Below are 13,911 nucleotides of genomic sequence, written 5' to 3'. Positions count from 1 at the left end.
GAAAAATATTTTAATACCAATATACCAATATACATAACAAATATAGTAGTTATCGCCTTTCTTTGAAAAATGTATTGATTTGAAGTTAAGTATTGTACTGTATATCTACTACCAGACACATTTTTTATGAAGTTCATGTTACAGTGTAGTGCTTCTGATAGTCTCAATGCTGACTAACTTTCACGGTTTAAAAAAATAAACTTAATTCAATTAGTAGTAGTGGTAGCATGTTGGCATGACTTTAGCACAGGAATCCCTTTTGGGCTTATCTTAATAGAAACACTTAACAAACAATTACATTTAACCAACCTTGAAGATATAAAAAAAATAAGCATTCATGACCAGTATAATGCTCCAGTTACATCTGTTTTAAATTATTACGGCCATGATTAGGTAAGTTGAACGTTTCTGTAATATCATCTTACATAGCAGCAGGGTTCTGAAAAACATAACGTTCTATTCCCCCACGTGTTGCTACAACTGTTTAAATAATGTGTCTGTAATTTTTCTTTTCATTGTTAACATCCTGACAACTTTTTGCACTTATAACTTTAAAGTCTGTTTCAAAGCTCTTTTCAAAATGTCTGCTCTAGTGCACTGGGGTTTGAGATCTGTCCTCTAAACCTATGGTTTTCAACACCGACCCCCTGTGTCTGCTGGTTTCCATTCCAATTGAGCTCTCAATTACTTAACTAGACCCTTAATTGAAAGGATCATTTGCTTAGTTAGCTATAACATTTTATAAATAACAAACTTTGCAACTGTTCTGCCTCTTTAGGATTCTGTTCCTGGTCTGCTGATTGAAAATAGAATTCCGTTCCTGGTCTTGTGATTTAAAGTAAAAATTATAAATCAGGAGCTATCTTAAATTATTCCCAAAGTTGTCATTCTTTGTCATCCCAAATTACAATAAAAAATAATAGCGAAGCCCCAGCTTTCATATGATTGAGACAGCCAACATTGAAAAGCCATTGACATTCTAATGAAAAAGCACTGTATAAAATGCAATATTTTAGACAGTAACTATAAATACAATGAAATACAATAAACTAGCAGTGCAGTATAACATGTAGATCACCTACAATATGCTCTGCACAGCACTACTGCAAACTTGAGCTAAATGTGGTTGATTTACCCTAAATACAGCATGTTTAATTATTAATATATATGGTTTAAACATGCATTGTTAGATGTTAGATAGATTTTTTTTTTTTATGGGGGGGGTGGGGGTGGAAAGGGTTCTACAGTATCTATTAAATTTGGCAGGTCTTCTAATGTTGGACAGAGGGAAATTAAATATATTTTTAGCAAAATACAAGGGAGCCATTGATGAATAACATTTTATTGTCCATACAATTGTTGCTTAATTGTCAAATTTATTGTGTATACTGTATTTATAATTTACCATTTATTATTGCTATCAACTATGTTTTAACCACCTTTTTTGTGCTTTTTAGTATAATTTTTTTTTTTTTTTTTTAATATTGTAATAGCTAAACTAGTATTACTTTATTTGTTCATGAACTTACGCAGGAATTTGTTTTAATAAAATAGTTAGTGTGCTTTGTAAATACCACAAATCATACTAAAGGCAAGTTCCTAAGCTTCAGGATTGTAATAATTCCAGATCCAGCTTTTCAAATCACTGCAAAGATCCCATCAGTTATTGAATAGGTGGAGTAAACATCACAGGCTAATTTAAAATCAGATATGAATACATATTTCCTATAATCACAGGTAAACTGATTATATGTTGTTATTAGGTCAGGCCTTAGTATGGTTTCTATAGAAATTGTTCCTATCATAGATTGGAATTCAGTAATGTAAATATTGCAGCTGAAGGAACCGATATTCCTGTTTTGCAATTTTAACAGGTTTATGTCTGTTTTAATTAATATCTGCCCACTGAAAATATATTAAAAGCAAACTCTCCATATCAGCAAACTACTAAAATATTTATGGTGATTCATAAGTAATGCACGTTCGTAAAACATTATCACTTAGACAATATGTTTTGTTGGATAGGTCACACAGACAGGCCCACAGCCAGAGCTGCCATTCTAGCAATATCAAACTTAGGTTTCAAGCTATAGCTGCAGTATTTATATGCCTGCTTGATATTTACTATTCAACCTCCAAATCCATGTTACATGACAAACCAATAAAGAAAATGAAGGAGTCTCTTGACACAACCTCGGTGTCCTCGTAGCTAGCTACGGCCATGCACACAGGCCTTGTAGAGTGCCCTGCTCACCGAAATGTATGTCTTAGAATACTTCTTGTCAGTCCAAATGAAATCAATAGTGCACACTAAAAAATGGAAAAAACATTTCTGAATTACGATTCCAAACTTGAACAGAAAGTAACTAGTAAGATGCTTCAAAAAGTAGGGGACCAATTCAAACCGGGCAGTTGGTATCCTGAGCATTCCTGTTGTAATTTAATTAAACTGGTTAAATCTCTTGTATTCCAATCTGGTATAAAGCATTTTGCAATTTAGACTAATTATCCTCAGCACCGATTCCTGTATGTCTTGAGTATTACGATTGTCACTTCACAGTTGTATTACTGACCAGGTCAGAGGCTGTCAAATGTTTTCTGCCTCATGCAATACACTATTAATATTAGCTTGTGTTGCCTGTCAAGGTTATCTATAGAGTTCACAACTGCCACTATACTGCCCTCCCTGGCAAAAAATACAACCAGAAATTGAGAGTAAAAGCTTTGAATAAATAAACACCAACTAAAAAAAACACAAAGCCCCAATCAATGTAATTCAATGTTTACTAAATGAAGTTGGTCAGCACTGTGAGACATACAACCTGACTAAACAGTTCACAGTATATTAGACAGCACTGCTACTTCAACTTCATTCTCCTGGTTGTAAATGTCACAAGAACATCTCAAAATAATTACACCCTAATTAGTATATCATTCCTTCTTTTATTATTATTATTATTATTATTATTATTATTATTTATTATTATTATTATTATTAAGCCTTTAATTTCAATTCATCAGCATCAGCAGGTCACACTGAGGATAGTTTTTTTTCAGACCTGTTGTCATGGTGAAATTAAACCCAAGAACAGCTAAGTGGTTGGTTAATTTATTTTGCAAACAAAATCTGCTCATCTTAGAATAAGCAAGAAAATTACCTTGGATGGATGAGCGACTCTGCTGAGTCACACAAATCCCAATCAGTCAGCAAGACTCTGCCTCAGTAATCTGGGACATGTACACCAGTATAGTATCCATTTCCATGCAAGACTGAGTCCTGTTCTGTCCTAGACTAAAAATAGACAGGGCTTTTTCGATCTGCTATATGCACTGATTACACATTATTTATTTATTTAAATTTAGTAGTCGCCAATAATTTTTTATTATTTTCTCCCAATTTAGAATATCCAATTATTCGGCTCACCCCTATCAGCCCTGCGCTGACTTGGGAGCGGCAAAAACGAACACATGCTGTCCTCGGTGTGCCATCAGCCGACCTCTTCTTTTCACACTGCAGACTCACTATGCAGCCACCTCAGAGGTGCAGAGTCGGAGGACACTTACAGGCAAGCCCTCAAGAACCCAGCCAGACTACAGGGGGTTGCTGGTGTGCGGTGAGCCTAGGACACCCTGGCCGACCTAAACACTCCCCCTCTGGAAAGGGCTTGGCCAATTGTGCGCCCCCCCTGGGAACTCCAGTCCATGGTTGGCAATAGCCTGGACTTGAACCGGCAACGTCCAGGCTATAGGGTGCATCCTGCACTTCACGCGGAGTGCCTTTACCGGATGCACCACTCAGGAGCAGATTACACATTATGTTTTACCTCTTACTGCCTGTTAAGCAATACAGCATTGAAAAATAAAAAGGTCATGTTAAACATATTATATCTAGCATGGCTACACCTGCATGGTAATGTTGCAATTTATCAGGGGTATGCCATGTATTTACCATGTTTTTTGTTTTTGTTTTTTATACTTAGTCTGTGATCAACTGCCATACTTGCTTTTGCTTTATCAATTACTCTTTACACTTTGTTATGCTTTTAGCATGGTGTATAATATAAAAGGTTTGTCAACAGCATAAGGGAGTGTCCATTTGTCAATGTGTACTAACTACAGTGTGATTTAGTTTCATGATCTACACACCTTACTATAACGAACAGGGCTGAGATCCCCAGAACTCTTTTCAAATAAGTCCCTCGGCCACTATAAGGCTGATATGACCACTGACTTGGACTGTTATATAACTGGTATATAAAAGCTTTGAATGATAACTTTTTATCAGTAAACAAAAACTACCATAAAACAGTCAATAGGATGGGGGGCCACCATTGCCAGCCAGGACAGCACTGACTCAATATGATATGTCTGCAAAGTGTACATGATACATACTCCAATTCCTTTTGGGAAGGTAGGTTGGAAATTTGCAACAAAAGCCAATTCTCCATAACTTTCCACAGACTCATTCATTGCCTTTGAGACTGCCCCTCATGAAACATTTTCACATACTTTATATTTTCATACTGTTATCACGGTATCACCATCTATCAGATCTGTTGCCGAATGATATGCATTTCATGCCAGGGATTAATTTGCATTATGAATGAATCAGTAATGAGGATCTCCTATTTACACAAACACATCACTACATGTTGTAGATGTTTCTATTTACTCAACTCCTGTATGACTTACTCAGGCACCTGGAAACAGCAGCAGTCACAACAAAACAAGACGCTGGCACAATGAAGACTTAAACAAGATATTTCCTAAAGGTGCAGGACCTGCGTTACTGCTAACTCTTTCAAAATGGCAGGCCTGTATAGAGGTCTTAGTAAGAAAACTCGCCTGTATAGTACTGGTATAGGGAAGATTGCTTAACTCAAAATTGCAGACCACTACTGAAGCACCAACACAGGTCAATATATGCACAAGATCTCCTGCAACGTCCAGCAAAGACACACCAATGCGCCAGAAGCTTTACTTGCATAAGGCCTATTGCTTCACTGACATTTTATTAGGAAAATGAAGGTGTTTCTTACAGAAACTCATAATATTTTATATTAAAACAAAAATATGTAATGCTAGTATTCTGTTCCTCTGCCCTGGTCTGAAAGGAGGGTCATCCTGATTATTATTTATTCTTAATTTAACAGTGGATGGTCAGATTTTCAACTGTTTTGTTGGCTTAAAAAGGTGTTAGGGTGGGATAACCTAAGATGTCCAATCATTTTGTTCTAGCTACATTTTGTTATTCCTGTTTAAAAATATAATCTTGGCACAGTGCTGGGCTGCCAAGTAGTGATCCAAAAATAGTTCTGCAGTAATAATGATACATTGTGCACATATCTGCAGATTATATCACAGATGTAGCCTTCAAGGCAACGTCATCCAATCTTAAAAAAAAAAAAAACTGTCAAAATACCAAAATCAAATGTCCTTCACGATATATGCTGCATATATACACACAGTTACATGGTACATATTACATGGTACATATTACATGGTACATATTTCTTTTTTAATAACAGTGTATGGTTTATTCTATTTTGCATGTGCTTTTTGTTGTAGTTGTAGCTCCTGCATTCCTGCTAAATATTATTTTTTAGAACTAGAAATAGAAACTTTGCAAAACTACACAAAAAACAAACAGCACAACAGCAACATCAGTCAGAAAACCAACATGGACCAAAACAGAGTACAACACGATGCAGCATCAACAGGATTGTATCTACTGTACCTGGCACTCTCTGTGAAACATCCAGTGCACTACAGTCTCAGTTGGCATTCCTATAGTAATACAGCACCTCACATCTTGCTTGGATTTCATTTATATCAAGGCAGTCACATGTTTTCATTTTAAAACAGTTACGGCTAATATACAGGATCTTCCTCCACAGCTTTCTATGAAATACATAGCAGTGTTGAAGCTGATGAAATGTAACGCCTTTTCTTTTTTCCCCTTTGCTCTCCTCACCAGTCAATGCAACACATCAGTATGCTACATACACAACAGCAGGAGCACAAGTGGTAGGCAGTGACGTGTGAGGAATAATTACATACTGCAGTAGCTTCCAAACATCTGTAGCTGCTGCTTCTCTCCCACTTACTTGATGTAGCAGTCTCTGCCTTCTCTATTTGTCGCCATCTCCCATCCATAGGGTGGCCCCTGCAAAGAACTGCAGGTCCCGGATGGTGGCGGCCAACCTGCAGATTTATTCCTGTGGCTGCAACATAAAAAAAAGAAACATCCACTTAATAGTCCTTAATAGTGTTGATACATTGTACACCACAGCCAAAACATGTTTGTGTATAAACACATTTATATTGCAAGACAATGGTCATTGTACCATAAGCCACCATGTAATAGTGAACAATGTTTTATGACCCATTAGCATTTCCATATGGTTCTACCAAAGATACAAAGCAGTACATCATTTGACTATATACATGTAAATAACTGTTAATAACTGTTTACTTAAAACCTCTTTTACCTACAGAATGGCATTTTTTGTACATGCAACATGAAATTAGCACAGTGGAACGATGTATAGTGCTCAACGCAGTAAGTCTTTATTCCCCAGCTGCAGTAGCTGTCTAGAACCTTAGTCATGCTGCTTTTAGAATAGGATACATCTTTTATTCTACCTTTGTATGGATATCTAACTGTGCTAAGACCTTTTATACTACACACAGGGAAATGCTGGGAGGGTACAGAAAGCATCTTCAACGTAACACCGAAGTTTTCAGGATCAAAACCAACATGCTGTCTGCTGTGTTAAAAGAGCCAAGCTCCATTTGCGGGGGAAGGCAGACTTGTCTTTATATTTCTCAGTTAAGTCAGCTACCAGTGACATTTCATGATATGCCTGCTTTATTTACTGTCAGTTCCAAATAAAGTGGCCCCACTATGTATGCCATGATAGCAAAATCACAGTATGAATTGGCCAACCTAGTACAACAACCTGTAGCCATACCAATTTGGACTCAGCTCTCGTCAGCTCTCTCCATAGCCATGCTGAGCTGGGCCTGGTCAGTGCTCAGGTGGGTAATCTCCAAAAAATACCAGGTGTTACAGGCTGTAAAGTTGGTATCTCAGTTGGGGGTAGTCTTACTTTGCAGCCAGATAAAAGTAGGTCTATTTTGTAGATATTAAAGATCCCATGACTCTATCCATCAATCAAGCCAATGGATCTATCATACAATTTAGGCTGGTGTGTCTTCGATTTCAGTTTGCCTTGCTTTTTTAAATTGTATATAATGTTTTAATGATCAAAATATCTCTATGTAAATGTATTTAAGGAAATTAAAGGCTTGGTTTGTTTTTTGTATGTTCTGTATAAAACTATAAATGCATTCAAGTTATCAATTCATTTAAAATCATCAGAGATTTTAAAACAATACTTTTCAGCAAAGTTTCAGATTCTACTTACTTTTTCATAATCAAACTGCCATCTTAGATCTGATGCATTTAATACACTGGCAATTTCTAAGATCTCATCAGCATTTGGCAAATACTTTTATTTTTTTATGATGGTTGCTAATTGTATGTTGTCTTTGCTGTAGTTTGAGGGTTCTTGGTCAGGTCACATAGTAAATGATAGATGATAGATTGAAATCACTAGTCTAAGTGTTCATATTTAACAACAGGAAGTAACATGACTTGGTACTGTACTTACAATAAATGTATACCAAAAGAAGCTTTATGTATTTTACCCTTTCCAGAAAATGTGCCACTTTTGCAAAAAAAAAAAAAGAAAAAAAAGGAAACAGCTTATAATCTTTAATTAAGAAACAAAATTTTTACTTTCTCTAGAACTGGATTTGTTTATGCCATTCAGCTGTAACTTTTCTGCAGGGGAGTACAGTCTAATCTTCTAAGAATGAATCCATACAAAAAACATAATTTCCTAACGAATGCCCCAAAAGTAAATAAAAATAATGCATGAATTCCTTTAGAATATTTCTTCTAGATAACCACTGGCTTTTTAAATTGCATGTATCTTAAGATTTGCATATGCAAACTAGACCGGTGCATTTTATTCCCCTGGTCAAGTAACACCCTGTGTGTACTTGTACACTGTTACTGATTTGAGCCACCCATCACACACACACACACACTCACAATTCCGCCAGGTTGCTGTTTAAAACAATCAATTACCCAAACTTTAAAATTGAGAAAACTGAAGTTCAATAGAACTAATATCATTAACTAGCTTTGCTGAAGTTTCTGTCTGCTGAAGAAAGAAACACATTAGGGCAAGGTTTGTAATTATTATAACAAACACAAACTGTTACACTAGAGTAAAAAAACAACCAAACTAAAAATACATGTTTTAACATATTTTATATTGAGAAACAAAACCCATTGAAACACAAATAAATGCAAAACTGTTTGTTGAGACATATATTCTGTTAAGGTGACAGCTAGTTAGTGGGTAGTTGATGTTAAAAGCACTCCAATAAAAGCTCCATCTTCATGCCACATTGTTTGCATTAAGGTCAGACAGTCTACAAATAGGAGTGCAGTCTGAGTCATTCACTGTAAAAATCTATGTATAATATATTGCGTCACACAGTAATTGATCAATCCCCGTTTTCCACCTCAAACATCCTGAACTGTCGCAAAACATTCTGCCTAAAACCAGGTTCATAGGAAGCCTGATGTTAGGTTGTTTACGTAAAGGTGTGCAATGTTGAGTAGCACAGTACAGCACTGAGATGTTCTTTAGTGCAATACTCACTGGTAGAGTACATGCATTTAACAAAACTGTTGCTAGGTTACACAGCAGAATCTAATCCTCCAGCGCCCGCTCCTTCTCCACCTTCGTCCGCAGTGGTGGAACGACCTTCCTACGGATGTCAGGACTGCCCAGTCCCTGACCACCTTCCGGCGTCTCAAGACACACCTCTTCAGACAACACCTGTAAAACTCAACTCTTCCCTTCTGGACAATATAGCACTCTGTCTTAAGTGCAGGTTAAAGTGCATTAATCTGCTCCCTCTCTAATTGTATTTAATCCTGCACTTAAACCAATCTGTAGTATCTTGTATTTCATCTGCACTCATATCTAACCCTGATGTAACTATCAACACTGTTATCTGCTCTTGAACTGCTCCGATGTCAAACCGTACTGTGTTTTGTATTTGCTCTTATTAGCACTGAAGTAATTGTATTTTGTATCTGGCTCTTAATTTTACTGTAATTCTTGATATGTATTTTTTGTACACAACTATAAGTCTCTCCCTAGGTAAGAGCGTCTGCTAATAATAAATAAATAAATAAATAATAATTGATGTGGGAAATAATTAATAGCCATGCTCAAAGAAGATGAGGGATATCTGTTTTAACTTACTAACTGTATGGGATATAAATAGACACAGTTATTATTATCAAGGTGATTTTTTTTTATTCTCCAAACTGCAGAGTTTAAAATATAAGTAGATTAATGATCAATGATGTTCTTACATTTTTAACTGCACAATAAGGTAATAATTTACTTTTTTATGATTGTATTCATATTGTACTTATTGCAATTACTCAAACATTGTTTTTGATATATATATATATAAAATACATGGATGTAGGCTAAATTTGCATCCTGAGCAAAAAAAAAAAAGGCATACTACCACAGTAGTGACGTCAGAAAGTGATAATTCCATCCATTATCATTAACCGCTTAATCCTTTACAGGGTCACGGCGAGCTGGAGCCTAACCCAGCAGACACAGGGCGCAGGGCAGGACTACACCATGGACGGGACACCCGTCCTTTGCAGGGCACCACACACACAGAGGGCAATTTAGAATGACCAATCAACCTGACCACCACACCACCGTGCCGCACAAGTGATAATTCCTTTAGAGGAAAATATACTTGACCCATTCGACTCCTCGAGACCATCACTCAATCCAAACGCAAAATGTCTACAAAACCTACAGTACAGAAATGTTCATTAATGATCAATAAAATGAAAATATGTTAAAAAAAGATGTAAAGCTTGTACATTTATATCTCAGAAAAACGAAACGGATAACAACACGGAACGTCTGTACAGCACTGAAAAACAGAAAAAAAAACCTAAACTATACTGCTGAACCTCGCCTTCTTTAATATTAGCATTACAAGTATTATAAAAAAATAATAGATTGGACTCTACAGTGAGTTAGAGGAAAACAATTCCATCTCGGGTTTCTTTGACAGTTTATAAATTACTCAACCTTGGGTCTCGTAATTTATGATGTCACAGAAACCCTAGATGAAATTATTTTCGTGTAACTCACTGAAGACCATCTATATATATATATATATATATATATATATATATATATATATATATATATATATATATATATATATATATATATATATACACACACACACACACACAACATATAAATCCATTTAAAATAGATAAATAAGCCCTATTTTGTAGGTAAAGGTGTTCCAGCATTTTTCTATAATCATTTGTAAGGGTTCCTGAAAACATCCAAAGAAATATCATATGCGAGGAGAGCACACAGAATAGATGCTTCGATCTTCAGTCAATTACTGTACAGCGAGCATTCCCTCTTTGGTATTCTGCAGTATACATTCTGTTTCCATAGCCAAGCTGCCTGTCACTTCATACATGACAAGAGATGTAGCGGGATCTGTCATTTTATGAAAATGCATTTCATTTTCAATCGCCGCTTCATTCATCACTTTTCACTCCAGTTTTGTCATTGTTGTCCATTGGCAGCTGTCTGGAGTAAATTTCTGTCACTCTTACCTTACCTGGCATGCTATGAAGATAAAGCTGTCTACTTAAAGGAGAAGGAGCCCTGCAGTCAAGTCAGCACAGCACTGAGACAGACACTTATTTATGATCTGTTGCACTGTGCCTCTTGATTAGTCAGAAACACTGCGATTAGTGTTTGAGCCCTCAATAATTCAATGTCTGGATCATGGTTACTTGCTGGGGTATGTGTGATGTTAGGGCTTATAGATGTGCCCGCTAGTCCCTCATCTCAACAGGAAAGCCCCCGCCTGTGAAAGAGGAACTGATCTCATCAGCCAGGTCAGCAGGCTGGGCAGCTGGAGGTTGAAGTTGCAACAGGGATTGAGTCAGAAACAGTCAGGTGAGTTTCTTTGAGGTTTAAATAAGTTAAGCTGGAGGAATCGATAGGATCAGCAAGCCCCCATAATCTATTCCTGCTTTATGAATCAACCCTTGGTCTACTTTATTCAAATTAGAGTGCTTTTTACAACAAAACTGGTGTATTAGTTTTGGCATATTTTCATATCAATATCAATACATTTTTAAATAATTAAAAATATACTTTTCCCCAAATCCCTGCTGGGCTTTAAGTTGTAGAAAAAAGTATGTGTGTGTGTGTGTGTGTGTGTGTGTGTGTGTGTGTGTGTGTGTGTGTGTGTGTATATATATATATATATATATATATATATATATATATATATATATATAACAAACCCTATACATACCAATCATTCTCAGACTCGTAGGCAAACACCACACACTAAAGTATTACTTTAAGCATTTTATTCCATTGATTGGTGTTTAGGTACCAAACTCTATTTGCATGCCGCATTAAGCACTACTAGGCTCTGTTTTGCATTATTTTGATGTATACACACGTGTCAGCGGTTCATTGCATTTTGTCCGTGTGATTACTTAGGCTATTAATGTATTTTTAAAATTTAAACTTTCATTATTATAAATAAGGTGTACTTTTAAAGCATCAAAACAGATCTCAAAATAATGTAAAATTTGGCATGACACTACTTAATACTTTAGATTTGTCGTGAGTCAGTATTTACACACAGAGCAGCTGTAGATTCAATTACATTATGTTCTGAGGTGGCTGATGATGAAATAGTAAAACAATATAACAAGACCTTGTTTTACCCCAGTACAGTGCTGTAACATAACACAGATATCTCAGGAAATCCTACCCATATATGTAACATAAATTGCATAAAATATGTGTTTAGGCAACAGGCAGTGATGCATAAGGTTGTTACAGATTCTGACTCCAATGGTTAAGGCTCTATACAATAAGTACTCCAGGTACACAAGAGTGTAATCATTAAACAGTTCTCCAGCAACACTGTCCCTAGTAGATGTAAGAAATACTGTACCACTTTTCCTCTATGTGACATTTCTTCCTCTATGTGCTATTTCTTACTCTTAGAGTACATGTGGCACCATGCAAGGCATGCTGAAGGCTTCAGCTGTGAGGATGATCATCTGGCGTCACAGACACCAAGTTTGTATTTTAGATAACAGCAGAAGCAGTTTCAGATGAATGGAAGAAATACATCACTGACAGGCACAAAACCAAACTTTTGGTAAAAATAAACCAAAACAGCACTGATTTACTGTGAGTTGTCCTGGTAATGTAGTACATGCTATGGTTGTTTAAAGATTGCAGTATAGTTTAAAGAATCCTTTATGTTGTCTACAGCTCTAGAAGATTGTAATTGTAAAATTAAAAAGGAATTATTTCAGTTCTGCTGTATTGAATGTGAATCGATGTTTTAAATAGGCAATGTTTAAAATATGAAAAATGCTGAGCATGGGAACCCAGAAGCACCTTGCATTGCAGTGTTTGAAATGGTAATTGACTGAGTCAGTGCAAATACAACCAGTCACAATATTATTGTGTCCCTTAGCTTTTACAGACATTTTTAAAACAGCATTACTTAAGCAATAACCTCAGTCTACTGTAAACAAATAAATTACAGTCCTCCAACAAGAGACATTTACACCAGCAACAGAAACTGTTGTATCCAAATACAATAGATACCTCTCTACTATAACTATTTTATGACTAGTGCTTAGGTCTCTTTTTTTATTATCAGGGTTTATTTCTTTATTTATTTTTTTAACCCTCCTATTAGGTTTCAAGTTTCAAGTTGGGGTCATGAACTTATGCAGAGAAAACAGAACCTTTGAGATGTTTATTTTTTTTAGAACAGGTCATGTATACAAATAAGATGTTTTGGGTCACTGTGACCCGTGGCATTTATTTATGTAGATTTGGTGTGCAGGAATAAAACAAACTTCTTCAATTTGTTATTTTATTATTATTATATTTGTATTATTAACTCTGGAAATGGCTGCATCTGCCTGGATATATTTATAAACAAAAAAACTATATATATATATATATATATATATATATATATATATATATATATATATATATATATATATATATATATATATATTATATAGTATATATATATATATATTGCAGTCAAAGCAGTTTGTAGGCAGTCAAAGCAGTTTTATCACAGGACTAAAAGAGCATAAAAGAGTAAAACCTTTGCAAATAAACACAGTTCATCAATTTAAGGCTGTTTAAATTAGTTTGAAATTACATCGGGTCAATATGACTTAAAACATAACAGATGTACCTGCATAGGAGGGTTAAGTCAGTTACATGTGGTTTCTAACTTCAACCACATCAGCTATTAGGCTTGGTTGCAGATTGCTGCCTGTGTGGTCCTTTGGAATTTGTTCATGCAACCTATACCGTGCCCGTTTAACTCATTTCTATACAGCCTTCAATGAAAAGGACTGTAATACCACTGACTGCCTATAATTAAAACATATAATTTACTTTAGAATGATATAGTAATTGCAGGACTACTTTGATCAGTATATACCCGTCTGTGGGAGGGTGTGGGTATTCACTGACACAGGAGACAGATAGATGTATTTGGAAACACCCCACAGGTGTCCAGCTTTATTTATTTTCTTTTTTTAATTCTTATTTTTAGCCTGCAGAGGGCGCTGTGGTCCATGGCTTGAGTACCGGCAACGGTAAACAAGTCCACAGTCATACCAAGCCTAGTACACAGTCCACTGCAGGTGCACTCGCAGGTGCTCTGTAAATAATAATCATA

At 35.8% G+C, this 13,911-nt stretch overlaps 1 protein-coding gene across 2 annotated transcripts in view; it reads right to left on the bottom strand.

Annotated features, from left to right (window-relative positions):
• Nucleotides 1-13,911, bottom strand: part of LOC121320670 (FERM and PDZ domain-containing protein 4-like) — a 99,617-nt gene that overhangs the window by 54,507 nt on the left and 31,199 nt on the right. For both annotated transcript variants that reach the window (XM_041259220.1, XM_041259221.1), the window contains exon 2: nt 6,108-6,224. In XM_041259220.1, the coding sequence (XP_041115154.1) occupies nt 6,108-6,224 (117 nt within the window). The remainder of the gene's footprint in view (nt 1-6,107; nt 6,225-13,911) is intronic.

This window comes from Polyodon spathula, chromosome 9 (genome assembly GCF_017654505.1).
Source record: "Polyodon spathula isolate WHYD16114869_AA chromosome 9, ASM1765450v1, whole genome shotgun sequence".
Classification (NCBI taxonomy): Eukaryota; Metazoa; Chordata; class Actinopteri; order Acipenseriformes; family Polyodontidae; genus Polyodon; species Polyodon spathula.
Note: the sequence above shows the minus strand (reverse complement) of the source record. Positions and strands in the feature narration are given on the sequence as shown.